The 26,485-nt window shown below is 49.7% G+C and overlaps 1 protein-coding gene across 9 annotated transcripts in view; it reads left to right on the forward strand.

Annotated features, from left to right (window-relative positions):
* Positions 1-26,485, forward strand: part of MED24 (mediator complex subunit 24) — a gene marked incomplete at its 3' end in the record, with an annotated part of 39,513 nt that overhangs the window by 7,477 nt on the left and 5,551 nt on the right. For 2 of the 9 annotated variants that reach the window (XM_082679689.1, XM_082679682.1), the window contains exons 1-18: positions 6,637-7,347; positions 7,742-7,952; positions 8,041-8,123; positions 18,042-18,080; positions 18,429-18,502; positions 18,867-19,099; positions 20,743-20,854; positions 21,006-21,156; positions 21,448-21,561; positions 22,068-22,115; positions 22,524-22,606; positions 22,890-22,976; positions 23,416-23,527; positions 23,990-24,132; positions 24,900-24,937; positions 25,380-25,462; positions 25,806-25,984; positions 26,103-26,202. In XM_082679689.1, the coding sequence (XP_082535815.1) occupies positions 7,823-7,952; positions 8,041-8,123; positions 18,042-18,080; positions 18,429-18,502; positions 18,867-19,099; positions 20,743-20,854; positions 21,006-21,156; positions 21,448-21,561; positions 22,068-22,115; positions 22,524-22,606; positions 22,890-22,976; positions 23,416-23,527; positions 23,990-24,132; positions 24,900-24,937; positions 25,380-25,462; positions 25,806-25,984; positions 26,103-26,202 (1,809 nt within the window). In that variant the 5' untranslated portion in view covers positions 6,637-7,347; positions 7,742-7,822. Of the gene's footprint in view, positions 1-1,058; positions 1,092-6,636; positions 7,348-7,741; positions 7,953-8,040; positions 8,124-18,041; positions 18,081-18,428; positions 18,503-18,866; positions 19,100-19,242; positions 19,300-20,742; positions 20,855-21,005; positions 21,157-21,447; positions 21,562-22,067; positions 22,116-22,523; positions 22,607-22,889; positions 22,977-23,415; positions 23,528-23,989; positions 24,133-24,899; positions 24,938-25,379; positions 25,463-25,805; positions 25,985-26,102; positions 26,203-26,485 lie in introns of those variants that run through there. The other 7 variants (XM_082679683.1, XM_082679684.1, XM_082679688.1 and 4 more) reach the window with 6 other exon arrangements.

The raw sequence follows: 26,485 nt of genomic DNA on the forward strand, positions 1-26,485 counted from the left end.
GTTTTGAGTTCGGGTCCCTTCTCTGCCAGTAACTCACTGTGTGACCTTGAACAAATCGCCACCGCTCTAGGTGGCAGAGCTGCCTCAACCTTAAAATTTGAGGATTGTGCACGGTTACCCCTGAGGTCCTTTTAACTTCAATCATCCTGTGTTTTTAATCCTTTTGGAGGTATGCTTCCCCATTACCTCCCTTGCAGGCTCATTTCTAACATCATTACCTGATCCACTGCCTCCTCTTTCAAATGTCACCCTCCTCCAGTATAGGCTCTTTCTATTCACTGTCACCAGTCACTTCCTCAACAATCTGGTCCTCTTGCTGAGCTGGGGAGGGGGTAAGGCTTGCCCTACCCCATCAACTCTCAGCTTCACAGAGGTGGTTTTTCCTCCCATGTTTGCCCCCCCCATCCAAATGTACAGGGCCAGTCTAAGGAGGAGGGTGGGCTGTGTAAAAATGGATCCCCTTCCCCAAAGGAGAGGTCTCCATCATGCCAGCCCCACCCCTCACACACACACACACACACACACACACACGCACACACACACACACCCCTGCATTCATGGACATAAAACCAACCCAGTGATGCCAGATCCTTTCATCTCAGGATCTCCCAGCACCAGGCAGAGCCCTAATTACCCCAGCACCCTCCCCTACCCCTCCGGTTCACCTGCTGTCATTAGCTCAGTTTTTACCAGTGGGGGCCATAGCCTTCCCACGGCTCCCAGGGCGGGGCCCTGTCTCCACTCTCTGCTCTTGGAGAGGTGTGTGTGTGTGTGTGTGTGTGTGTGTGTGTGTGTGTTAAGGGGAGCTGTTCTACCAGTTGTCCAGTTTGTACTGAATCACTTGTCAAATGTGGGGTTCTGACCAACAGCCTATGTGAATTGGGCTGCCCTTGGTCTTCTTTTTTTTTTGCGGTATGCGGGCCTCTCGCTCCAGGGCATGTGGGATCTTCCGGGACTGGGGCACGAACCCGTGTCCCCTGCATCAGCAGGCGGACTCTCAACCACTGCGCCACCAGGGGAGCCCTGCCCTTGGTCTTCTTAGTCTCAGCCACCTGCATCCTCAGCTCTGTTGGAACCACTTCTTTTAGGGGGTATTGGGGTTTGCAATGCATGGGAGAGGCGAGAGTGACTCTCTTGGGACCCCCTGGAATCAAGGGGATGAGAATTGCATGGGATGCAGAGTGGAGTGGTGGTGATTAGGGGTTTGCAGTGGGGGAAGGGAGCCTGCAGTGGGGAATTGGGGCTGCAGTGTGCAGTGTCAGCATGCAGTAAATGAACCTGTGGGTTCAGCCTGGGCTCACGGTGGACATGCAACAGCTGCAATATGGGGCAGGAAGCTGATCACGCAGGGTCAGGGCAGCATGCAGGGGGAGGTGCAGTGATGGTGGCTGTCTGCCAATCAATGCCACCTCCTCAGTGATCGGGTTTGGCTGATTGGCGGGGTGGGGGGTGGGGGGTGGCGCAGGGCAGGGCCGCGGTGTGCAGTGCTTAGGGTGCAGGCTGTACCATGTATGGAGATAGTCCCTTGGGATTGGGCTGCCCAAGGAGTTAGGCAGTACATAATCTCAGTACATAAGATACATTTATGAGATGAGGTGCATGTGTCCTCTGCATCCATCAGCCAGAAGCAGGAGGCAGTGGAGAGGTCTAGCAGCAATCTGGATTAGGTAGGGCAGGGTGATGGAGTCCAGAGTGAGAAGGTGAAAGTGCTATGGTTTTTGTCTCCCCTCCATTCTGGCTTCCCCACCACATCTTTTTTTTTTTTTTTTTTGTGGTATGCGGGCCTCCCACTGTTATGGCCTCTCCCATTGTGGAGCACAGGCTCCGGACGCGCAGGCTCAGTGGCCATGGCTCACGGACCTAGCCGCTCCGCGGCATGTGTGATCTTCCCGGACTGGGGCACGTACCCGTGTCCCCTGCATCGGCAGGCAGACTCTCAACACTGCGCCATCAGGGAAGCCCCCCACCACATCTTTTTGATGAAGGGCCCTAAAGTTATTGGATGAGGGAGACTTTTTGAAATCCTAGACCCAGAGCCATAGAAAATGAAGTGTCTCCTGATCCATCTTTTTTCCCCAGGGCCAGAGTGAGCACCTTGAACTCAAAGATGAAAGTTCACCATTCTTATCTTCTCCTTACCTCTCTCCCTTTCCTTGGCTCCAGATGTGGGCTGGTAACAGACCTGGGCAAGGACAAAGTGAAGGGCATACTGCCTCCAAAGCAGGCATCTTGCCAGATGCCAGGATCCAGCCCAAGTCTGTGCTTATAGCCCCTGGCCCTGTGTTGCATCACTCCCGTTCCCACCGCACTCACCCTGCCTACCCCCATTTCTTGAAGCTTATAGCTCGCCTCATGGTCATTTCATCCCCAACTCATGTTCCCTCCTTGCCATGAAACCTCTACCGGGATGCTCCGACCATCCCCGCCACCCCTGCTTCAGCGCTGAGTCCAAGGGGAGAACAGAATGGTGGGGCATGAGTGAGGATGGATAGAGACCCCGCAAGGGGATACATCTGACGGCCCCCTCCCTCTTAGACTTTGGTTGCCAAGGAGGCAGCAAGAACAGCCTGTTCTCTGGGCTCCCATTGGAACAGCTATGCCCAGGCCCCTCCCTCTCTTCCTTCTCTTTCCTTCTCTCCCTCCCAGACTGTTGCTAGGAAGCACCCCAAGATTTCTCAAGGGTCCCACCCCTAGAAGCCAGGGGATCCAGATTGCTTTCTGAATAGCTTCCCCAAAAGCCTGGAAGCCAAGACCCCACACAGCATTCTCCACCCCTGCCAAGAAGCCCCAAACAGTTTGGGGGAACAGGGGACAAGCCCTCTGCCAGCCTGTCCTGGAACTAGCTCAGTGGCCTGGGCCTCAGTAATTCCTCTCCCCATCTCATCTTGACCTCCTGGGCTCTGAGTGATGTCAGCAAGTGATGAGGTGTCCAGCAGACACCCCTTGACTCTGCAGACACAGCCCCACTCATTGGGGAGTTCTGGAAAGACTCTGGAAAGCAGAGGAAACTGAGGTATCACCAACTAAGAGAACTTAAAACCCAGGTATTTCTCCCTCTTACCAATTTTTTAATCAAGAAAAGATGGTGGAAATGGAGGAAAGAAAGGGGGGTCAGTTTATGGGAATTGGGGATTAAGTGGCTGGCAGAGATGAGAGACTGGGAAATTAGCAAACAATTGTCCTGCTAAGAGTAAAGTGGCCACTTAATGCCCCCCTATCGACCACATTTGTCCCATCACGTGCCCTGGTTATGGGTCACAAAAAAGAATCAGCGAAGGGACTCGGGCCTGGCTGAGCCTTGCGTTTGGTATCTGAGGATAGAAATGGAAAACCAAGCTGACACCTTCTCCAGGTTGTCTTTCAGAGTTTCTCCTACTTTTATTCATTCATTTGACACTTTTTTTTGAACATTTAATACATGCCAGGTATTGGATCCCCTAAATGTGCCCAGCTTCTGGTCTCTCTGCCGTGTGGATCCCCTTCGTCCTGCTTTGGCAGGAGGAGAGAGGAGGGGAGGGGTATGGGGCAGTCTCCTTTACCTACCACACTGCAGCCCTCCCCCTTCAGTTAAAGGAGAGATGGGACAGGTTGATGTGGAGGCCAAGAGTACAGAGTGGCTCTCAGGGCCCGGAGGAAGGAGCAGCTGGCCTGTCCAGGATTCAGGATCACAGCACTCTTTTCTCCGCGCTGGAGGGTGTGGAGAGGGAAGGCATCCTTCAGGGTGTTAGGGAGGAAACAACTCCAAGGACTGGTTCAAATTCTGCCTTTCACTGTCCTGGCTTGTCTCTTTCTGGACCTTTCCTGGAGGCAGTGGGAAGACAGAGATGGAACTGTGGGCATCCAGGAGCTGTCCCTGGAACTACCTCGTAGCCTTCTCCCCCATCTTCCTCTTCCCCAGATAGACAGAGAGCAGGGATTCTGAGGTGGGGACTGGTGGGGGGAGGGAACTGGTTTGGAGCCAGCTGTGTATGAGTGTGTGGGAACAACTCTCTTTCTTTCCCACCCACCTGCTGCCAATTAACTCCCCTTAGTGGGGGGACCCAGGCAAGCATCCAAAGGAAAATGTTCCAGTTAGAGGAGGGGAAACGAGTCAGTTACCCTATAGAGAGAAGGGAAGATGAAACCCTTTGTGCGTTGTACGCTTACCAAGTATTTCAGTGTTTCTGGGTCTAGACTTGCCACTTTTCCTTATACTTCTTTACAGCCTAGGTGAGGAATGTTTCCATGTCCTTGGTTACCAAAACCCCAATTCCTCACAGCCTCTTACTCCACCCCAAGTCCTCACTCTGACCTAGTTCCTTTTCTGCTACTGCTCCAGTGTCGCCATGTCACTCTGCCTGGCTGGCTTCTATCTGCCCCTCTTCTCCAGCCAGACCCCTTCCCCAGGCAGACCAGGCAACAAGATGAAAAGCTTGGGGCTCAGGGCTAAGAGAGCAGAAGTGGGAGCCCAGTCTGGATCAGTGCTGAGGGAGAAGGAAAGGATAGCCAAGGAAAGTGGAATATGTAAGAGGGGCTGTGTGTGGGGTGGGTTTCCTTCTACACACAAAGGGGATGTTGGCATCTCTTCTCTCATCCACAGGAGTATTATCATGGAGTCCTGTCCTTGTGGAGGGCAAGCCAAGAGCTTGTGAGTCCTAGGAAGCTATTCTGGGCTGAAGGGGAGCAGTGGTGTACAGAAAGGCTGTCTCTGAAATTGACAGACTAGAGCGTCAGGCCAAAGTAGAGAAATTGGAAATAGCCCTTGCCCAGAACTAAGGAAGCCCTTTTAGGGAATTCCCTGGTGGTCCAGTGGTTAGGACTCCACACTTTCACTGCCAAGGGCCCAGGTTCAATCCCTAGTTGGGGAACTAAGATCCCACAAGCCATGCGGCATGGCCAAAAAAATAATAATAATAAAAATAATAATAAGGGAGTTCTTTTACACCCTTAGGAGTCCAGTCCTTGGGGAAACCCTGCCAAACCAAGAGAAAGGGCTGCTGGTGACAGGTGGGGGATAGGGAAGGCAGAGTGTCTCACCACAGAAGCCACCTCCCTGCCACTGTAAAGTGGGGAGGAGGCGCCCCCCGGAGATCTGCCAGCTTCCTGAAAGAAGGGGATGATTTTTTTTTTTTTTTTTGCGGTACGCGGGCCTCTCCCGTTGCAGAGCACAGGCTCCAGACACACAGGCTCAGCGGCCATAGCTCACAGGCCCAGCCGCTTCGCGGCATGTGGGATCCTCCCGGACCGGGGCACGAACCCGCGTCCCCTGCATCGGCAGGCGGACTCTCAACCACTGCGCCACCAGGGAAGCCCAGAAGGGGATGATTTGAGTTCAGACTATCACTATCCTCAGGGCCCAAACGTTCTCCACTCCCATGTGGACTGGACCAAATACCTACTAAGTCAGGAGCAGTAACAAAGTTGACAGTTTTTCTCCAAGAGGGCAGTTTGGGCTCTGATGGATGGGAAAGGAGCTGCAGGATCCAGGGATGGGTCAAGGTGGGGAGCCCTAAGCTGCAGTAACAGCAAAGAGATGAGAGGAGGGAAGAGGCAAAGGTAGAGTGAGGGGCCTGGGAGAAGAAGGGGAGCCAGATATGTGAGGGACTGCTGAGAAAAAGGGTCTGTGGCTGTCTCCAGTATATGTGTGTGTGTGGGGGGGGCGAGTTTGGAGGTTAAGTGTGAGGAGTCTGGGTTCTCCCTCCTTCCTGCTTTGGAAGCTTTGGCTACACATATTTAGCAGCTGTTTTGTATAAACATAATTTCCCCGTGGTGTCGCTTGGGCAGGCACTAAAGGGAGCAGAATGGAAGGGGTTGTGGGTGGGTTATGGGGATGGAGGAAGGCCATAGGCAGTCATGACCTTAGAGGGATGTGATCTGGCTCTCCTCCAGGTGCACTCTCCTCTTCAGAACAGGAGTTCTTGTCTCCCTGTTTAGACTATGCTCCAGATACCCAGGATCCTGTGATTCTCTGCCCTGAGGGCCTCATGTTTGCTTCCAGGGCCTTAGTGGACTGCTCTTCCAGAGTCATCCCTCTGAGAACTGATTTTGCCACTGAAAGTATGACCAAAGCATGGTTATTGGGAAATATGGATGGAGCTTGGACTCATGGATGGGAATATGAGGCTCCTCACAGTATGGGATGGGGGGCTGAAAATAGGGGTAGCAGGACACTGGCTGGAGGCTTCCATATTGTTCTGGTTGTAAATGTTAGCGATGACCTGTCCACGGTACAGGACAGGGATGAGGCCTGTGTATAGGGAAGCTCAGATGAGGCCCAGATGTTGGAGTCAGAGGTGGGTAGCATTTGCTTTTGGCTTCTCACTGCAGGGAAGGGAGGAAGAAGGGCTAATACCCCAAACACTGGACATAATTATCTACGATATGGGTCCATAGGATAAAGCGAGACATTATATTGGTTTTAATAAACATTTCTTTAAAGAATAGTTTTAGATTTATAGGAAAAAAATTGAAGATAGTAGAGGGTCCTTATGTACCCCACACCCAACCCCCCACCTTTAACCTCTTACATTAGTATGGTTCATGTTACAATTAATGAACCAATACTGATACATTTTTATTAACGAAAGTCCACGCTTTATTCAGATTGCTTAGTTTTCACCTAATGTTCTTCTGTTTCAGGATCACATTCAGGATATCAAGTTACATTTAGTCATCGTGTCTCCTTAGGTCCTCTTGACTGTAACAGTTTCTCAAACTTTCCTTATTTTCTATATCCTAAACCTCAGTTTCCTCCTTATGTCTCCCTGTAGTCAAGCAGTATTCTGGGCCAAGAGATTCTGAGAGGACTTCCAGATTTGGGGGTCAAGTAGTGGGTGAGGTGTGTACAACTGACAGAGACTCAGTGTCACTTCTGGAATACAGGTGTGGAAATGAGAAGAACTCAGGAAGATCCAGGGGTTTAGGAGAACAAAAGGAAAGAGAAAACCTATTGCTGAACGTATGCCACACCTTTGGTGTGCCTACTAACTACGGGTAATGGAAGGGTGTCGGAAAGTGATTTAAATGCTCGGTCGATAGTGACGTCACTGGACGATGCCTGATAAAAGGGAGACCTTTCGAGAGCCTTTCTCCCTAAGCCCCCCGAGTCTTTGGGATGCCTCAGCTCCTAGTAGTCTTTTCCTAAAGGAGAGAAACAATGCGAGCTGACCAGCTTCGTCTCTTGGGTTCCTCGCTTAGCGTCCTCGCTAGCGGAGTCCAAGGAACTACAACTCCCAGAAGACATCGTGGCATGAGCGGTCTCTTGCTGCATTCCTACTGGTTCATGTTTGTTACTCCCAGCCAATAGAAAATTAGCTCTTTGATAAGTGCCAAAATGGCGGTACCTAGGATCTAGGACTGGATTATCCGGTAGGCTTAAATTTGGGGAGGTGGTGGATGAAAAGGAAAGAGGGAATTATAGTTTTAGGGTTGGGGAAGGTGGAGGGAATGCGGGGGGGGGAATCTGGATTTGGAATGGTAGTGGCTGAGGGACGCAGCCAGAGCTAAGGGCGTATTTAGGCAACCGGAACTGGCTTAACCCCTTGGTACCCATTTATTCTTCGTATTAAGCCCATTTGACACCCTCTTCTTAGTGCTCCAGTTTAGAGAAAGTTGATTCAGGAGGGAAAAGCCTGACAGGATCCCTACTTTTCCCCTTTCTCCTTTCTCCTTTTCCGCATTTTTGTTCTGCCTCCCTTTAATCATCCTGTATCTTCTCCATTCAACTCTGTGCTGCACCCCTGCCCCCCGTTCTTTTCCTCAGAATCCCCTAGCCCCTTCTCTAGCTCGACTTCTCCCACCTCAAGGCTGACCGCCACGGGCCCCGCCTCCTCAGAGTAAAATCATGAAGGTGGTGAACCTGAAGCAAGCCATTCTGCAAGCTTGGAAGGAGCGATGGAGTGACTACCAGTGGGCAATCAACATGAAGAAATTCTTTCCCAAAGGAGCCACCTGGGACATTCTCAACCTAGCAGGTCTCAAGTGAAGTAGGAAGGAAGGATGGGAGGGCTAAACCCAAAATTGTTGTAACCGCTCAGTCTTCCTTTGTTATTCCCCTTGCAGAAGCACTACTGGAGCAGGCCATGATTGGACCTTCCCCCAATCCTCTCATCCTGTCCTACCTGAAGTATGCCATTAGTTCCCAGGTAAACTCTTCCACCTATGCCAGAGAATGAGGGTTTGAAGGTAAAAGACTTGGAATACAGTTGTCAGCTCACACTTTCTAGGTGAATTTGTTTGAACACATCATTTCTCTGAGCCTCAGTTTTCTTATGAAAATAATAGTACTTCATTGGTTATGATGAATATTACGTTAACTTATTCTATCAGTAAATATTCACAGATGCTTGTATGTGCCAGACGGTGCCATAGGCTCTGGGGATTTAGCTGTGAACAAGGTCTAATCCAAGCACTCAAGGAATATAGTGGGTAATACAGTCATGTAAATAAGCAGTCAGTCACAGAATGGGACTATGATATAGGCTCGGACAGAGTACTATGGGAGTACATAGGAGGGATACCTAATCCAGTTTGAGCAACCAGGTAGGAAGTGATGTTTAAACCAAGACGTGAGTGTTGAGTGGGAGTTAGCCAGGCAGATTGATGAGTGTGTACAAAGCAGAGAGAAAAGCATATGCAACGGCTGGGAGACAAACATCACATGATGTTTAGGAACTGAAAATAATGTGGTATGGCTAGAGTAGCAGTTTTGGTCTCAGGACATTTTGTATTCTTAAAAATTGAGTCTCCTACAGAGCTTTCGTTTAGATTATATCTATTCATATTTACCACTTTAAAAATGAAAGCTGAGAAATGTAAAAACTATGTATTTAAAAATAATAAAAAGTAAACCCATTATATATTAATATAAGTAAAATTTTAATGAAAAATAACCATATTTTACAAAACAAACAAAAAAATTAGGAAACTGGCATTGTTTTACATTTTTGCAAATCTCTTTAACTTTGACTTAATAGAATACAGCTGAATTCTCATAGCTGCTTCTGCATTCAGTTGTTGCAGTAGGCTGTTTCAGCTGAAATATATGAAGGAAATCTGGCCTCACACATCAGGTATTTAGTTTGAAAAGGGAAGAACATTTTAATAAGCCTTTCAGATAAATGTAGATATTCTTTGACATTCCACTAAAGTTCAATAGGTGATGTGAAATCACATCAATGAACTTTTAATACTCTGTTACATTAAAATCCATTGGTCTCTCTCTTGCGCTTTGAATAGATCTTTTACCCATGCCTGATTTTATAAATTGTGAATTGGTCATTTGGTAAATATCCATTACTAAGTTATATAGATATTCTAATTGTTGACACATTTAATTACATAGTGTAATCACATGTCATGGAGCCTCTGGGACATTCCACTGTACAATTGTGAGAGAATAAGAGTAAAAAAGGGGGGCTTCCCTGGTGGTACAGTGGTTAAGAATCCACCTGCCAGTGCAGAGGACACGGCTTCAAGCCCTGGTCCAGGAAGATCCCACATGCCACGGAGCAACTAAGCCTATGCACCACAACTACTGAGCCTGTGCTCTAGAGCCCGCAAGCCACAACTACTGAGCCCATGTGCCACAACTACTGAAGCCCGTGCACCCAGGGCCCATGCTCTGCAACAAGAGAAGCCACCACACCACAACCAAGAGTAGTTCCCACTCGCCCCAACTAAAGAAAGCCCACGCGCAGCAACGAAGACCCAACGCAGCCAAAAATAAATAAATTAATTAATTTTTAAAAAAAGAATGAACTACTGACATACACAACATAAAGCTCAGCAACATTTATGTTAAATAAAAAAAGATAGCGTTAAGAGTTTATACTATATGAGTCCATTTCTATGAAATCCAAATATAGGCAATAGTTATCTATGGTGATAGAAAACATTTAGTGGACTAGAAAAGGAAAGATGGACTAGAAAAGGGTACAAGGAAACTTTCTGGGAGAATGGAAACATTCTGTATCTTATTTTGGAAGTTAGTGACATGGGTATACACAATTACTAAAACTCAATGAATTAATCTTAAAAGCTGTATGTTTTATTGCACGTTAGATAGTATATATATATATATATATATATATATATAAATCCTATCACACTATTCCTCCACTTAAAACCCTTTAAATGATTATTCATCACCCTAAGGTAAAGTCCAAACTCCTTAGCATCACCCACAGGTCACTTATGACCTAACCTCTGTCTTTCTCTCTAAACCATTCTCCTCCTTGAAGTGCTAACCCAGCAGTTATCAAAATATGGTCCAGGAGCCCCTGGGGATCTGTGAGGTCAAAACTGTTTTTAAAATACTAAGATGTCATTTGCCTTTTTTACTCTTTTTTTTTTTAAAGCAATGGGATGCTTTGTGTGTGTGTGTTTATAAAAATTTATTTATTTATTTATTTATTTTTGGCTGTGTTGGGTCTTTGTAGCTGTGTTCAGGCTTTCTCTAGTTGCAGCAAGTGGGGGTTACTCTTCATTGCGGTGCGCGGGCTTCTCATTGCAGTGGCTTCTCTTGTTGCGGAGCACGGGCTCTAGGCGCGCGAGCTTCAGTAGTTGTGGCACACGGGCTCAGCAGTTGTGGCTCGCGGGCTCTAGGGCGCAGGCTCAGTAGTTGTGGCTCACGGGCTTGGTTGCTCAAACCCGTGTCCCCTGCATTGGCAGGCGGATTCTTAACCACTGTGCCACCAGGGAAGCCTTCATTCTTTTTTTAAATTGCTGAGTAGGGACTTCCTTGGTGGTCCAGCAGTAAAGAATCCACCTTACAATGCAGGGGACACGGGTTTGATCCCTGGTCAGGGAACTAAGATCCCACAAGCTGTGGGGCAACTAAGCCCGCATGCCACAACTACTGAGCTCGCATGCCTCAACTAGAGAGCCTGCGTGCCGCAAACTACAGAGTCCACACTCTGGAACCTGCATGCCACAACTACTACAGAGCCCACGCACCCTGGAGCCTGTGCGCCACAACTAAAGAGAAAACCTGCATGCCTCAAGTAGAGAGAAGCACGCACACCTGCAACAAAAGATCTTGCATGCCTCAACAAGGATCCCGTGTGCCGCAACTAAGACCCGACGCAGCCAAAAATAAATATAAATAATAAATCTTACAAAAAAAAATTGCTGAGTGGTATTCCTCAGCTGGCTCATGGTTCTTATGCTTCCTTTTTCCTCTTGGCATCAAGTCCGCTTTCTGTGTTGGCACATATTCATCTACCTTGTTCTTTTTTTAAAATAAATTTATTTATTTTTTATTTATTTATTTTTGGCTGCATTGGGTCTTCATTGCTGGGTGCGGGCTTTCTCTAGTTGTGGCGAGTGGGGGCTACTCTTTGTTGCGGTGCATGGGCTTCTCAACTGTGGTGGCTTCTCGTCGTGGAGCACGGGCTCTAGGTGCACAGGCTTCAGTAGTTGTGGTGCGCGGGCTCTAGAGCACAGGCTCAGTAGTTGTGGCACATGGGCTTAGTTGCTCTGTGGCATGTGGAATCTTCCTGGGCCAGGGATCAAACCCATGTCCCCTGCATTGGCAGGCAGATTCTTAACCCCTGTGCCACCAGGGAAGTCCCTACCTTTTTCTTTTTCACTGCTGCCTAGTGTTCCATATGTAGTGTAATTTAAGTTGTTTTAAATTTTTTACTGTTATAGTCAACGTTTTACTGAACATTCTTGTACTTGCCTCTGCATATCTGGGACTATTTCCCTAGGATAGATAGCTAGAAATGGAATTGCTGATTTGAAGAGTGCACACATACTAAATTATAGTAGATCCTGCAGATTGCCCTCAAAAAAAGGATTGTATCAGTTTACACCTGCCCCATAGTGCTTGGTAGTGTTTCCCCACACCTTTGCCAAGGTTGAATCTGTTAAGATTATTTTCTAGAGAGGCAAAAAATTACAACATGTTATAAGATGTGTTTCCATGATTGTGATATTGAGCGTATGTTTTCATGTTTATTGGCTCTCTGTGTATATTGTATGAATTACTTATGAATATCATTTGCCCATTTTTCTGTCATTAGTTTGTTTTCTTAAATTTTTTGGTAACCGCTTTATTTGAGATATAAATCACATACCATACAGCTTACCCATTTAAGGTGTACGATTCACTGGTTTTTAGTATATTTAGAATTGTGCAACCATCACATTTAGAACAGTTTCATCACTCCAAGCATTCTTACTGATTTTTCAGTCTTTTAGTGTATTCTGTCTTGTAATCATTGTCTGATTTTTATGTTTTAAATTTTCTATCACTTTCTTACTTTATCATTTTATTTTTTTAGCATGCAGAATTCTATTTATTTATTTATTTATTTTGGCTGCACAGTGTGCCTCGCAGGATCTTAGTTCCCCGACCAGGCATTGAACCCAGGCCCTCGGCAGTGAAAGCATGGAGTCCTAACCACTGGACTGCCAGGGGATTCCCCAGAATTTTATTTTATTATTAACTTTTAAAATATTTATTTATTTGGCTGCATCGGATCTTAGTTGCGGCACACAGGATCTTCATTGTGGGCATGGACTTCTCTCTAGTTCAGGCTTACGGGCTCTATAGCGCACGGCCTTAGTTGCCCCGCAGTATTTGGGATCTTAGTTCCCCAACCAGGGATCGAACCTGCGTCCCCTGCATCGGAAGGCGGATTCTTGACCATTGGACCACCAGGGAGGTCCCTCCCCAGAATTTTAAATATGTATTTGTTGTCAGGTTTAACCATTTTTTCCTCTATATGGCTTTTGTCTTGCATAAGGGCTTCCCTGCTCCAAGGATCAGAATATAGTCTTTAATTTCTGCCAACACTTCACTTTGTTTAATCCATTTAAAACTTATTCTGGTGTGAGGAAGAGATCCAAATTTATTTATTTTTCCAAATAGATGGACAGTTGGCTCAACTGCCTTTATTGAATAGGCCATTCTTTGTCATATCTTAAATTCTCTTATAGACTAGGGTCTATTTCTTGACATTCTAGTATATATCATTGACATATTTGTCTTTTCTTGTACCAGTACTTTACTGTTTTAATTACTATACCTTTATAGTATGTTTGATATCTTGTTAGGGAAGTGTTCCCTTAGTTGTTTTATTTTTCAAAAATTTCTTGGCTATTTTCAGGCATTTTCTTTTCCAGACAGATTTTAGACTTAAGTTCCTTAAAAAGACCTTTTGCATTTTGATTGGGGTTTCCTTGACTTTGTGGATTTGTGGATCAATTTTAGAAAGATCACTCTGATTGCAGTTTGAAGAATGAGTTGGAGGGAGGTAAGACAGAAAGCAGGGAGATAATTTTTCTGTAAAGGACCAGATAATAAATGCTTTCAGCTTAGCAGGCTGTATGGTCTCTGTTAGCAGGCCTATAGCGTGTAGGCGATATAGAAGTAAGTGGACATGGCTGTGTCCTGATGCAGCTTTATTTACAAAAAAGGTGATGAGCTGGATTTGGCTCGCGAGCTGTTGTTTTCCAGCCCCTGATTTCGGCTGTTGCAGGGATTCAGGTAAGAGACGATACCAGCATAAACTTGAGAAGTGGCAGCAGAAAAAAAAAAAGGTGAATTCAAGAACAAATTAGGAAGTGGCGTTGCGGGGACTTGGTGATTAGCTGGATGAAAGGTGTGAGCGAGAGGAAGAAGTCAAGGCCAGTGTCTAGGTGTCTGGTTTGGACATCCGGATGGCTGATGGGATCGTAAGGAGACGGTGGGAGAAGAGCAGGACTGTTGTTAGCATTGCAGATGAGGGGTGGAGATGCCTTGTTTGATTCTGGCCTTGTTTCGTGGAAAGCGCCTGTGTGGGCTGTCAAAGAGAAGACACTCAGTAGGCAGTAGAACATCGATGTCTGGGACTCAGGAGGAGAGGTCAGGGCTGGAGCTACGGTTTAGGAGTTGTCAGCCGCAGGTGGTAATTGAAGGTATGGGCATGGGTGAGATTTACCCAGAGAGAGCGTGCAGAGGGAGCAAAGAAGTGACCCAAACCATGTTTCTAAGGAACCAGTCACATTTAAGGAACACACATAGGAAGAGAATTCCTCATAGAAGTCTGAAAAGAAGGGGGCCAGTGAGGAGAGAAGGAAAACAAGGGAGTGTGGTATCAAGAAAAACCCAGGGGGGACTTCCCTGGCGGTCCAGTGGTTAAGACGCCGTGCTTCCAATGCAGGGGCCGGGGGTTCGATCCCTGGTTGGGGAACTAAGATTCAGCATGCCTCAAGGCGTGGCCAAAAAAAAAGAAAAGCCCAGGGAGGAGAGGACCAAAGGATGAGGAGGTGTTTCCTGGTGTTTGATGCTGCTGAGAGGTCAGCGAGATCAGAACTGAGAAGTATCCATGGGGTTTAACAAGTTTGTTGATGAGCTTCATGAGAGATTTCATGTGGTGGGAAGGACAGAAGTGATTGGAGTGGGTCGCATTGTGAATGGAAGGTGGGGAGGTAGAGTGTAGAGAACTCCTATGACTGTGAAGAGAGCGTGGTGGTTAATTGGAAGTATAGGGTCTGCGGGAGTTTCTTTTAAAAAGAGAAGAATCTTTTTTTTTTTTTTTTTGCGGTACGCGGGCCTCTCCCTGTGTGGCCTCTCCCGTCGCGGAGCACAGGCTCCGGACGCGCAGGCTCAGCGGCCATGGCTCACGGGCCCAGCCGCTCCGCGGCATGTGGGATCTTCCCGGACCGGGGCACGAACCCGCGTCCCCTGCATCGGCAGGCGGACCCTCAACCACTGCGCCACCAGGGAAGCCCAAGAGAAGAATCTTGAGATGTGTAAACTGGTGGCAAAGGCAAGAGAGAGGAAGAGGCTGAAGTACCAGTGAGTGAGAAATAAATATATATGCAAGACCTCCATGACTTGCAAAGTGCTGTGCAAAATTAGTAATTTATTCTTCCTTCGGAGTCAAGAGGCTCTTTGGTCCAGTGCTGTGCGTGTAGAGAGCCCTTAGGAGTAGTTGAAGGCGTCGAATATGAAGAAGAGAAGGGGGATTAGAGAGCAGCTGCAGGGTCTCTCTGGGCTGGCCAGGTGTGCACTGGGCTGCGTCAATGGGCTCCAGCCTTGGGGGCTGGTGGTAGTTCAGAGCTTCTACGTTGATAGATATAGTAGGACTGAGATAAGTTATAAGTCCTGCTGTGAAAAACAGTTCACCATGTGGAAAGTATTTTTAGGTCTTTAGAGTAGAGGGCTTTATCGATACTGTTAGCAGAAATTCACTGAACACAATTCTGAATTTGGAGACAATAAATTCATAGTAACTGACAACATCCCTTAGAACATACAGAATTGGGGCTTTCTCTTGTGGTAGTTTGGGGTCAGTTTCTAGTGGAAACATGCAGCTCCCCCTTCAGGTTGGTATCCAGCAAGGTTCGGTTCACTTCCAAGCTCTTGCTATGGGGACATCAGTTATTAATAAACAAACACTCGCCTGGAATGCTATGGTCATCCTGCCAGGCAGGCTCCCAACTTTCTGGTCCCTGTCAGACACCAGCTAGTGCTTCACAGCGTGACCCGCTGAGAGTGGCACTAAACACTAATTGTGTATTTAAGTCCTCTGTGTGTTTTGCTCCTCTTTATCCAAGAATACTGGTTAAAAAATGTCTGAACAGAGAGCAGCCTGTTCATGTGAGGGAGAAATTATACATGGAAGGCATTGCCAAGCATGTAAAATTTGCCATACTGAGTCATTGAGGGTGACTTAGCTTTCTTCTTTTTTTAAAAAAATTTATTTATTATTTTTGGCTGCGTCCGGTCTTCGTTGTTTGCGCACAGGCTTTCTCTAGTTGCGGCAAGTGGGGGCTACTCTTCCTTGCGATGCACAGGCTTCTCATTGCAGTGGCTTCTCTTGCCGCGGAGCACGGGCTCTAGGTGCACAGGCTTCAGTAGTTGTGGCTCGCGGGCTTCAGTAGTTGTGGCTCGCGGGCTCTAGAGCGTAGGCTCAGTTGTTGTGGCGCACGGGCTTAGTTGCTCCGTGGCATGTGAGATCTTCCTGGACCAGGGCTCGAACCCGTGTCCCCTGCATTGACAGGCGGATTCTTAACCACCGCGCCACCAGGGAAGCCCTAGCTTTCTTCTTAAATCTTTGGAAATTTCTTTTCCTCTAGTGAAGACAACCTATGAGGCAGGTGATTATCCTGACAGTTTCTGGCATTGTATTCTGCTTTTTATTTTGGTATATTTTGCCACTGATTTTGAGTATAGAGTTGTAACTATTTTCTATAGTATTATTCATATTTGATCAGCATGCTATAATTTTTTTTTTTTTGCGGTACGCGGGCCTCTCACTGTTGTGGCCTCTTCCGTTGCGGAGCACAGGCTCCGAACGCGCAGGCTCAGCGGCCATGGCTCACGGGCCCAGCCGCTCTGCGGCATGTGGGATCTTCCCGGACCGGGGCATGAACCCGTGTCCCCTGCATCGGCAGGCGGACTCTCAACCACTGCGCCACCAGGGAAGCCCGCTATAATTATTTTTTAAAAATATGACAACTTAAAAGCTCTCTGTTAGGTTTGATTTCATTCAGGACAGATTATTTCTTTTGAACTACATCTCCAATCTTATAATGGTGATAATAGGTTTTGCTAATAGAAATTTGTGTTACGGTAAAAATTTTTTCAGAATGCTAGTTACTAGAATTCATCAAACCAAAGCAGTCCTACTATGTGGTAGGCCCCAGACTAGGTTCTAGGGAAACATATAAATTTAACACTATTTCTGTTCTCAGGGATCTTGCTGTTCAGATGGCATTTTGCGAAATGTGTTTTGCAGATACTAGTTAAATGAGATTCCTTGGTCAAGTAAATTGGAAAAATATTGCTTGCTTCATCTCCAGTGATCTTAGAGAGTCTCATTGTATACAAGTATATTATTATGGGTAAGAGCAGTCCTACAGTAAAGAAAGCTCTTTACTAAAAGAACCCTTAAAAAAAAGCTCTCTGTGTATGTTTATTTCAGGGTTTCTCAAATTCATATCACACAGAAGCTCTGTGTACGTGTGTGCATGTGTAAAAGTTTTTAACATCTTGAGGACCCTTTGGAACAGCATCACCCAATAGAACTTTCTACAGTGATAAAAATGTTCTGTATCTGCGTTGTCCAGTACAGCAGCCACTAGCCCCATGAGCCTGTTGAGCACCTGAAATGTGGTTACTATGAGTAAGGAACTGAATTTTTAATGTTATTTAATTTAAACTTAAACAGCCATATGTGGCTAGTGGCTTCCCTATTGGACAGTGCAGCTTTGGAAGCTACTTTGAGAAATATTGATCTAAAGTTGTGTTTTACTTATTCATTCTACAAACATTAACAAGTTGATGGTGGTCACTGAGTAAAATCACCCTTGTCTTTTTTTTTTTTTAACATCTTTATTGGAGTATAATTGCTTTGCAACGTTGTGTTAGTTTCTGCTGTATAACAAAGTGAATCAGCTATATGTACACATATATCCCCGTATCTCCTCCCTCTTGTGTCTCCCTCCCACTCTCCCTAAGCACCCTTGTCTTCAAGGAGCTCCTAGTTTGGTGGGGGCAGCAGGTACCCACTGTGTAATGATGGGTCTAAGGGGATTACTTGGAGCACCGAGAAAGGATTTCAGCTTTGGGTGGTGTCCTGGAGGTATCCTAGAGAATGAGTATGTGTATTGAAATTCACTTCCTATTTCAAAGTGGAGTTACTACCTGTTCATTGCAAGAGCAGTTCGTATGTCTCCAGTTCTTGTCCAGATAAAATCACCCTTGGTAGGAGTTGCAGGAGTAGAGTAACTGACCTCACTCGTGTCCATTCTTCTGCCCACCAGCAGTCAAACCTTGTACTATACGGTGGACAGTGTGTGGCAGGTGAACATGAGACATGGCCCCTTTGAATACTCCCAAATCATCTTCTTAGTGGGTTTATGCTGGTGCTGTCAATCATAGTGAGTTTGATGGAAGCAGGTATGGGCACAGTGCCTGGTGTTACTGCCTCGGGGCTTGTGGAAGGCCTCTTGAAGGGGTTGAGATTTTAGGAGCGACTTTAAGTGTCTGTGTTTTGTTCCTCTCAACTGTGTTGTTCCTCTCAGACACCAGTTTTCTGAACTTTATCTTTCTTCTTTCCCTCCAGATGGTGTCCTACTCCTCCGTCCTCACAGCTATCAGTAAGGTATGACCATAGATACTTACAAGCTAGATGGGGGATGGGGGGACAGAGATATGGTAGTGACAGATGGGGCCCCACCTCCTTGACTGCTCTGATAGAGTGACCTCTGTGGCTGGGCAGGCAGCACAGCATGCCTCTGGCTGGCATGGCTGCCTCCCATTAGAGGGAGGGGGATCCTAGGAAGTGGGCACTGGCAATTAGGAGCCAATTTCCAATGTTGAAAGGCTGCCGAGTCTGAAACCTGGGGTTGGAGGAAAGATGAGCAGGACTCGTGAATGCGCCAACTGCCTCATGTTTGAGACTGGGGGGTGACTGGGACACCCCGTCGCATCGCCACTGTTCTCTCCACAGTTTGATGACTTTTCCCGGGACCTGTGTGTCCAGGCTTTGCTGGATATCATGGACATGTTTTGTGACCGACTGAGGTAATGGCAGGGATGAGGAGCTCACCACCTTCCAGCATTACCTTAGTGTAAAGGAGAAGCTCCCGGCATATAGGCTCAGACCACCTCTGTTGGTTCCCACACTTCTTCCCACCTGCTCGTCTGCACCCACCCATCCACGTCTTTTTCTACTTACTCCCTTAGGACTAAAGTGCCTCTTCTCTATTTGGAGTAACTCATTTGAAATCTTATCCAGTGAAAGCCAACAGGGCAGTCTTCCCCAGGACTTTGCAAGCTTCCCAACTTTCTTCCCTAGTAAGGGAGTGCCAGGCACTCTGGGGAACATGGGTGTGGGTCGGATTTCAGCCTTTGGATCAAAGACAGATTTTGCATCCTTTCCTGGTAGCTGTCACGGCAAAGCAGAGGAGTGCATCGGGCTGTGCCGGGCCCTTCTCAGCGCCCTCCACTGGCTGCTGCGCTGCACCGCAGCCTCTGCAGAGCGGCTCCGGGAGGGGCTGGAGGCCGGCACCCCAGCGGCTGGTGAGAAGCAGCTTGCCATGTGCCTGCAGCGCCTGGAGAAGACCCTCAGCAGCACCAAGAACCGGGCCCTGCTCCACATCGCCAAACTAGAGGAGGCCTGTATGTCCCCTGGTTCCCTGAGCCCCACCCGTCACTGCTCCCATAGCTGGTTCTTTAATTGAGAGGGGAGAGGCAGGATGCCATCCCACTTTTTTCCAGGAGGATCTGAAATCATCCCACTTCCTTTTTTTTCTCCCCATAAGCATTGCATACATCCCAGGGACTTGGGCAGGGTGGCACCCGAGCCAATCAACCAACAGGTATTTACTGAGCATTATTGTACGCCCAGCACTGTGCCAGGTGCTGGGGGTGGGGGCGGGGGGCTACCGAAGGGGCATGTGGCAGGGTCCCTGCCCTCAACAAGTGTACGTGCTAGTGGGGAGCAAGGCTAGTACATAATATACATGGAAAAAACGAGAGGTCAAGACAAGCACGCCATCCATCGCTGTGTTTGTCTCCATGTTACTCATCTGAAAGCAGATAACTTTTGTGTTTGAGTGCTGCCTAAAACATCCCTTTAAATGCAGTGCCTGCCTGCTGCCAGGCCTGTTGAGCCATACGCCTCTCTACTCAAGTGCAGATGTTAAACGTTGGAACCCTCCAGAGCCCGGGATCAGACAGATCACCTGGTGGGAGGGAAGACGGGTATTTCTGGACATGGGGCCTGAAGGCCACGGTCTTGCTGATGAGGCTCGGGGCCACCTAAGGATCGCTTGTTCTCCAGTAACGAGAATGCTGGGGTGGGTTACACCCAGGTCTCTAGGACCTGGTTGAAGAACTTGTTACAGGATTAGTATATTTATTACTTCTCAAAATATGGCTATTGGCTATGAAAAGTCCAGAAAGATGATCACTACGTAAAAGTGGGCTATGTTGACAGTTTGTCTATTTTGAGCGCTTGACAAATGTTTATTGGCTGAAAAATGAATGAACTTTTAACTTAATTTTATTGGATCTCAGGTCTTATCTTTTTGTTTTTTTCCCCTATGCTACATGGAGGTTAATGGGCTAGTTGGCGCCATTATTCATCATTTGACCCTCTGGAAGTGTAACTAGGATAAGTGACTTATAAGTGCCAAACTGTGTGGTATAGACCATGAGTTCAGGCATTTAGGAGTAAGAGGTCAGTGGGTTGGACCAGTTGGGTAAGTTGTTAAAGGAGCTGGGGCTTGAACATAGACTCGCAGGGTAGTGAGAGTGTGAGGGGAGAAGGTGAGTAGGAGGGGCTTTTCAGAGGGGAGAACAGCGAGAGCAAAGGCCCAGACAGGGAGCAGGTGAACACAGAAGGCTGTTTAGGAATCCAGCTTGACTGCGGTGGAGAGCGGTGGCCACTTGCAAAGCTGGCCCACTCTCGGAATGATTTGTGGTCACCTCCCTGTTCTGGCCACTGGACTGCAAGCCCCCTGGGCCTCTCTCTGTCACTGCCTGTCTTCTGCCGTACCTAGTTTCTGAAGTCAGCTGTGGGCGACCCCTAAGGAATCGGGCTTCTGGGGATCGTTTCTAGTGGCTTCATCATTGGTGCTCACCCCCCTTCTGGAAACAGTGCATGCTGCCCTCAGGCCCCTAGCTTCCATGCCATCCTCGGGGGAAGCCTCCCTGCGTGGTTTTTGTGGGCCCAGGGGGTGCCAAGTCAAGGAGTTTGGGGCCAGTCTCTCTCTCTCCTCTGCTCCCCATGATTCTCTGCATTTTCTTTTCTCTGCCAGCCTCCTGGACTGCCATCGAGCATTGTCTCTTGAAGCTTGGGGAGATCCTGGCCAATCTCAGCAGCCCCCAGCTCCGGAGCCAGGCTGAGCAGTGTGGCACGCTCATTAGGAGGTACCTGCTCCCAGGGTGATCTGGTGAAGGGAGAGAGGAAAGGCCCGGGTATGGGGGGGAAGATGTGGCCTCTGGCCCTGACCCCTCTGCTCTCCCCTCCTCTCTGACTCTCCCTTACCGCCCGCACACTGTCCCCTCTGTGTCCCCTCAGCATCCCCACCATGCTGTCCGTGCACTCTGAGCAGCTGCACAAGACTGGCTTCCCTACGGTCCACGCGGTGGTCCTGCTTGAGGGCACCATGAACCTGACCGGCGAGACACAGCCCCTGGTGGAGCAGCTGATGATGGTGAAACGCATGCAGGTAGGAGGCCAGCGCTGCTTCTCTGTCCCCGGGGCGGGCCGGCTGTGTGGGGGCAGGAGGGAGGATTCTTCTGGTCTTTCAGGGGAGAAATAGGGTTTCTCCTAATTCGTGGTGGAACGTGCATGGTTCTGTCAGGTGGAATGGTTCTGCCATGTCACCTGCTCTCCCTGGTTCTTGCACAAGAGTCGGGGAGGTGCCTGTGCTGCCCTCCTGTGACCCACTGACCCCCGGGGTCAGGAGACGGGACGGGGGTGGGCGCCCTCTTATGCTCTCCCTTGGGTCTTCCCACAGCATATCCCCACCCCGCTCTTTGTCCTGGAGATCTGGAAAGCCTGCTTCGTGGGCCTCATCGAGTCTCCTGAGGGCACGGGGGAGCTCAAGTGGACAGCTTTCACCTTCCTCAAGGTACCTGGGACGTGGGAGCCACAGAGGGCCAGTCTCAGGATGGTTCCCAGGAAGAGCGGAGACACCCTGGGCCTTTGCCCCACATTTCTCCCTGCTGACTTCATGCCCAGCTTGCCAGGTCCCCCAGCACAAGTTGCCCTGATTTTCCCTGAAGGTCCCAGGGCTGTTCAGCCTGCTTGGCAGGCTCTGCCATGTCTTGGCCCACAGGTGCTGGGAGCTTGGTCATCAGCCATGTTGGCACGGGGCAGCTCCGGGAGCCCACTTTCACTTAGAGCGTTTCCTTGTTGAGCCATGGAAGTGCGGGGTTCCTGGGCCCTGCGGGCTGAGGGCAGCGGGCGCGTGGCTAGACGTCAGCTTTCGCATTTGGCTCTTTGAGCACCTTCACTTCCAGGGCAGGAGTGTTCCTGTCTCAACCCAGAGCAGGGGGACGGAAGGGATGCCTTTCGTTCTGGGTGAAAGAGAGAAGAAATTGAGCTGCCTGTTTTTCCCCCTGCCTCACCCTGTAGATTCCACAGGTTTTGGTGAAGTTGAAGAAATACTCCCATGGGGACAAGGTAAGTTAAAGAAATGAGATGGGGAGTTGGCATGGGAACAGGTGAATCCTTGTTACAGCTCTGGAGAAACAAGGGCAAGGGAAGGGTCACTTGGCCCTACCTGGGCGGTAGTGCGTTCTTGTGCTGGGGAGGGCTGGAAGCGGGGGTATCCCCCGAGCATCCGCGGGCACCCACGCACAGAAGGCAGCCAGGCTGCTCCAGAGGCGAGGGTGCCCGGGATGACCAGGGCCAAGATGGCAGGGAGCAGTGATGCCCCATCCTGTCCCCGTCCAGTCGCTGGAAGCCAGCAGTGGGCACGGCCGACCTGTAGGCGGCTGTGCCCAGCGGGGTGTCATTGTGAGCCTGCCTCACGGGCCGTGGGTGGGCGGAGGACCTGGAAGCCAGAAGGCAGTTTCTGTCTCTTTGCAGGACTTCACCGAGGATGTCAATTCTGCTTTTGAGTTCCTGCTGAAGCTCACGCCCTTGCTGGACAAAGCCGACCAGCGCTGCAAGTATGAGGTCCCCTGCTCACCTCACTGTACTGGCAGGAGTCCTGGCTCTTCCCCGCTCTTTGTGCCAGATCAGCACCGGGGACCGGCTCCTCGTTCCTCCTCTCGGCAGGGGCAGGAGGCAGCAGCCCCGTGGTTGCCGAGTGCCCAAGCCCTTCTGCCTCCCCTCAGGCACTCAAAATGTTCTTCACCCTAAAGGAGGGAGGATGTTGGGCAGGGCCTCACGGCTCGCCCTCCATAATCCCTGCAGTATGCCTAGGCCCCCCATCATCTTTTTCCCTCACAGCTGTGACTGTACAAATTTCCTACTCCAAGAATGTAGCAAGCAGGGGCTTCTGTCTGAAGCCAGTACGAACAACCTCATGGCCAAGCGGTAAGTATGAACTCCTGGGCTGGCCCATGGGCCCCTTGACCACCCGCCTCATGTCCAGACTGGGCTGCTGGGTGCCTTTTCCCTCCTGTCGAGGGTTTGAGTGTGGGTGATGGGAACCACACCTAGGGTTACCAGGGACAGGAGACACTGATTTCTGCAGACCAGGGTTTTGCACTGTTAGGGCTTTAACTCTCGCCCTCCTTTGTGATCGAAGTAGAAATTGTAAGACTTCCTTCAGTCTTAAATGAACTTTCAAAGCAGATGTGATGACTAGAGACGATTTGAAGCAGTTGCGATACTGGACGCACTTTCATAGGCATCACCCGAGCCCGTGGTGCTTATGTGCTTCGCGCCTTCTCTGTGCCTCTGCTCCTGGGCCTGGACTAAGGAGCGTGTCAGGAATTCATCTCTGTTCCCTTACCTTCTCTTGTGGCCACAGCAAAGCAGACCGGGAGCACGCACCCCAGCTGAAATCAGATGAAAATGCCAACATCCAGCCCAACCCCGGGCTGATCCTCCGCGCGGAGCCCACCGTCACCAACATCCTCAAAGTGAGTGCGCTGTTCCCTTGCCACCAGGGGCATACCTTCCCTCTTTCCAGTTTCCCTCTTCTTCCAGATAAGTAAATAGGCCACGGACCTCTCTCTCTTCTGGTTACTTTGGAAGTAGAGAAAGGGGGAAGGTGAGGGAAGCGCCCCTGGAAACAAGTGTTTGTTGAGCTTCACTGGTCAGCCAGGCGCTGTGGTGGGTGTGGAAACAGCGCTGAATCGCACAGCAGAGACCTCGCCCATCCTGACTCCAGCGCCATCGTCCATCCCAGTTTAGTCGAGAGGAATGGATCGGAGAGCAAAGAACTTAAGGAACGGCTTTCCAGATTGGAGTCAGATGTCGATTAAATGGCAGGTCCTGGTATCCCGTTTAATGGAGACATGCAGAGAGAGAAACTGTGGCTAGGCTGTACCTGGGGGGGTCTTCAGTGTTCTTCAGGACTTGGTTTCCTGTCTTGTCCCCAGACGATGGATGCAGACCACTCCAAGTCCCCGGAGGGGCTGCTGGGGGTCCTGGGCCACATGCTGTCTGGGAAGAGCCTGGACTTGCTGCTGGCTGCTGCTGCGGCCACTGGGAAGCTTAAGTCCTTTGCCCGGAAATTCATCAAGTAAGGAAGCCTGAGCCCCTGACCAGGGTCTGGGAGGCACGTGTGAAGGAGGAGGTGGGAACTTCCCTGGTGGCCCAGTGGCTAAGACTCTGTGCTCCCAATGCAGGCGGCCCGGGTTCGATCCCTTGTCAGGGAACTAGATCCCACATGCCGCAACTAAGAGTTCACATGCCGCAACTGAAAGATCCCACGTGCTGCAGTGAAGATCCCGTGTGCCGCGACTAAGACCCGGCACAGCCAAATATAAATAAATAAATATTAAAAAGAAAGAAAGCAAAAAACAAAGGAGGAGGTGGCAGAATAAGGGCAAGGCACTGGGGTCTGAGTCTCCCCAGAGATGCCAAGGCAGAGCATCCCAGCTGGAGACCGGGGGGAAGGGCCCGTTCTCTGGACATGAAGTGCTGTTTTCTCTTCAGCTGAGGACGGAGTGCAGGTGTTTGGCAAGGTGACGAGGTGTTGGATAGCAGGTGTGGAGGGGTGGTGCTCATACCCACTATTAACAAGGGACTCTCAAATTCTGCTGACCTTTGGATTGACCTGGAATTTGATGTGTAGAATGTTGTTCCATTCAGCGAGCCATTCTCTAGGCCTTGGAAATCTTTTAAAAATAGAAAGAGTTCTTGTTTCTGTAGCAATGGTGTTCCTTTTAAGTTGAACCCATAATTCAGACTCTAGTGACCGCCTCTCTGAGTGGGCAGAGCCCCTGACCCCAGCCGCTGCCCAGCCCTTGCCCTGGTTGATGCAACCTGTCTCCATTCCTTCTGCAGTTTGAATGAATTCACGACACACCGCAGCGAAGAAAGCAGTAAGTCAGCTCCACACACCCCCAGGCCCAGTGGTGCTGAAGGAGGGGTGTGGAGGGAGAGAACAGGGGAGGGGAGAGGACACTTTTGCTCATCCTGGGGAGGCTGTGTTCTCCCCTAGGAATGACTGACTGAAGCTTTTGGGGAGCCGTGAAAGAGGGTCATGCTGGGAAAAGCATTCTTCCCAAACCACCCTTTGCCTCTCTCCATCCCCTCTTGCGATTTGGTCAGGTGTTGGGGGAAAGGAGGGTTCAGGAGTCTTTGGTTCCAAGGAAGGGATGATGTTCCAACTGAGACTCAAGAAAAGGATTCTGAGCCTCAGAGCTTTGAAGGAGCCACTCGGTCCCTGACCTTCCTTGAGGCAGATCTTGAGCCCCTCCCGACCCAGACAAGGCCTTTGGGCCCCTGCCCTAGGCTGGGGGTCAGCCTTTTCATCCTCCACAGCCAAGGCGGCCTCAGTTCGAGCCTTGCTCTTTGACATCTCCTTTCTCATGCTGTGCCACGTGGCCCAGACCTATGGCTCAGAGGTGAGTGACGGGGAGCAGTCAGGCTTGGGGCACTTGGGACAAAGGGGAAGGTAACAACCAATAAGTCTCCCCACCTCACACCCCTACCCCACCCCCGTCAATGTCCCAAGCCAGTTAGTTCTCCTGGCTGCAGAAATCAGATGCCCCCGCCCCAAGTCAATAGATGCCCCCTTGTCATGTCCTGAATCCTTCAGTTCCACACCCACCACTAGGTGGCAGCATAGCCCCTGTCTTTCCCCCTCAGACCAGTTTGTCCCCAGTTCTTCAGGCTGGGAGCGGGGGAAGCCACTGGGCAGGAAGAGAGGTGCGGGGTGCTGCACCTCCCCACCCCCTCCTTTCTCAGGTGATCCTGTCCGAGTCAAACACGGGAGGAGAGGTGTTCTTCTTTGAGACCTGGATGCAGACCTGCATGCCCGAGGAGGGAAAAATCCTGAACCCTGACCACCCCTGCTTCCGGCCCGACTCCACCAAAGTGGAGTCCCTGGTGGCTCTGCTCAACAATTCCTCGGAGATAAAGCTGGTGTCAGTGGCCTGGGCGCCCACTCCAAGGGTGGTAGTGCGGGTAGGGCCCAGACCCTCTCCCTCAGCCCATCCCACGCCCCCCAGTGGTGATTTTTCTCCCATTCCCACCCTCTCGTAGGCAGATGAAGTGGCATGAAGCCTGTCTCAACATTTCGGCGGCCATCTTGGAAATCCTCAATGCCTGGGAGAATGGGGTGCTGGCCTTTGAGTCCATCCAGGTAGCCCCACCTTTCCAGCGGCCTTCTCTCTTCCCTGAGACACAGAGGCAGTCTTCGATAGCTTGTTAGATTTCGTAAGAACGAAAAGGCCCTTAATCCAGGAGCCTGTGTGTGGCTCTTGATCTTTCTTGTGGTCATAGTGTTAGCTGCTCCGTCCCCCGCAGGGAAGTTGGGGAAAATCAGGCCTGTGGTGAAAAGAGGCATGGAACACGGCCCTGGATCCCACTGACGCGCTGAGTTGCCCACGGAGGCCGGGGCAGGTGGTGGCCAGGGAAGGGGAGAG

The sequence above is a fragment of the Grampus griseus genome (genome assembly GCF_964374135.1).
Source record: "Grampus griseus genome assembly, chromosome: 20".
Taxonomy (NCBI): Eukaryota; Metazoa; Chordata; class Mammalia; order Artiodactyla; family Delphinidae; genus Grampus; species Grampus griseus.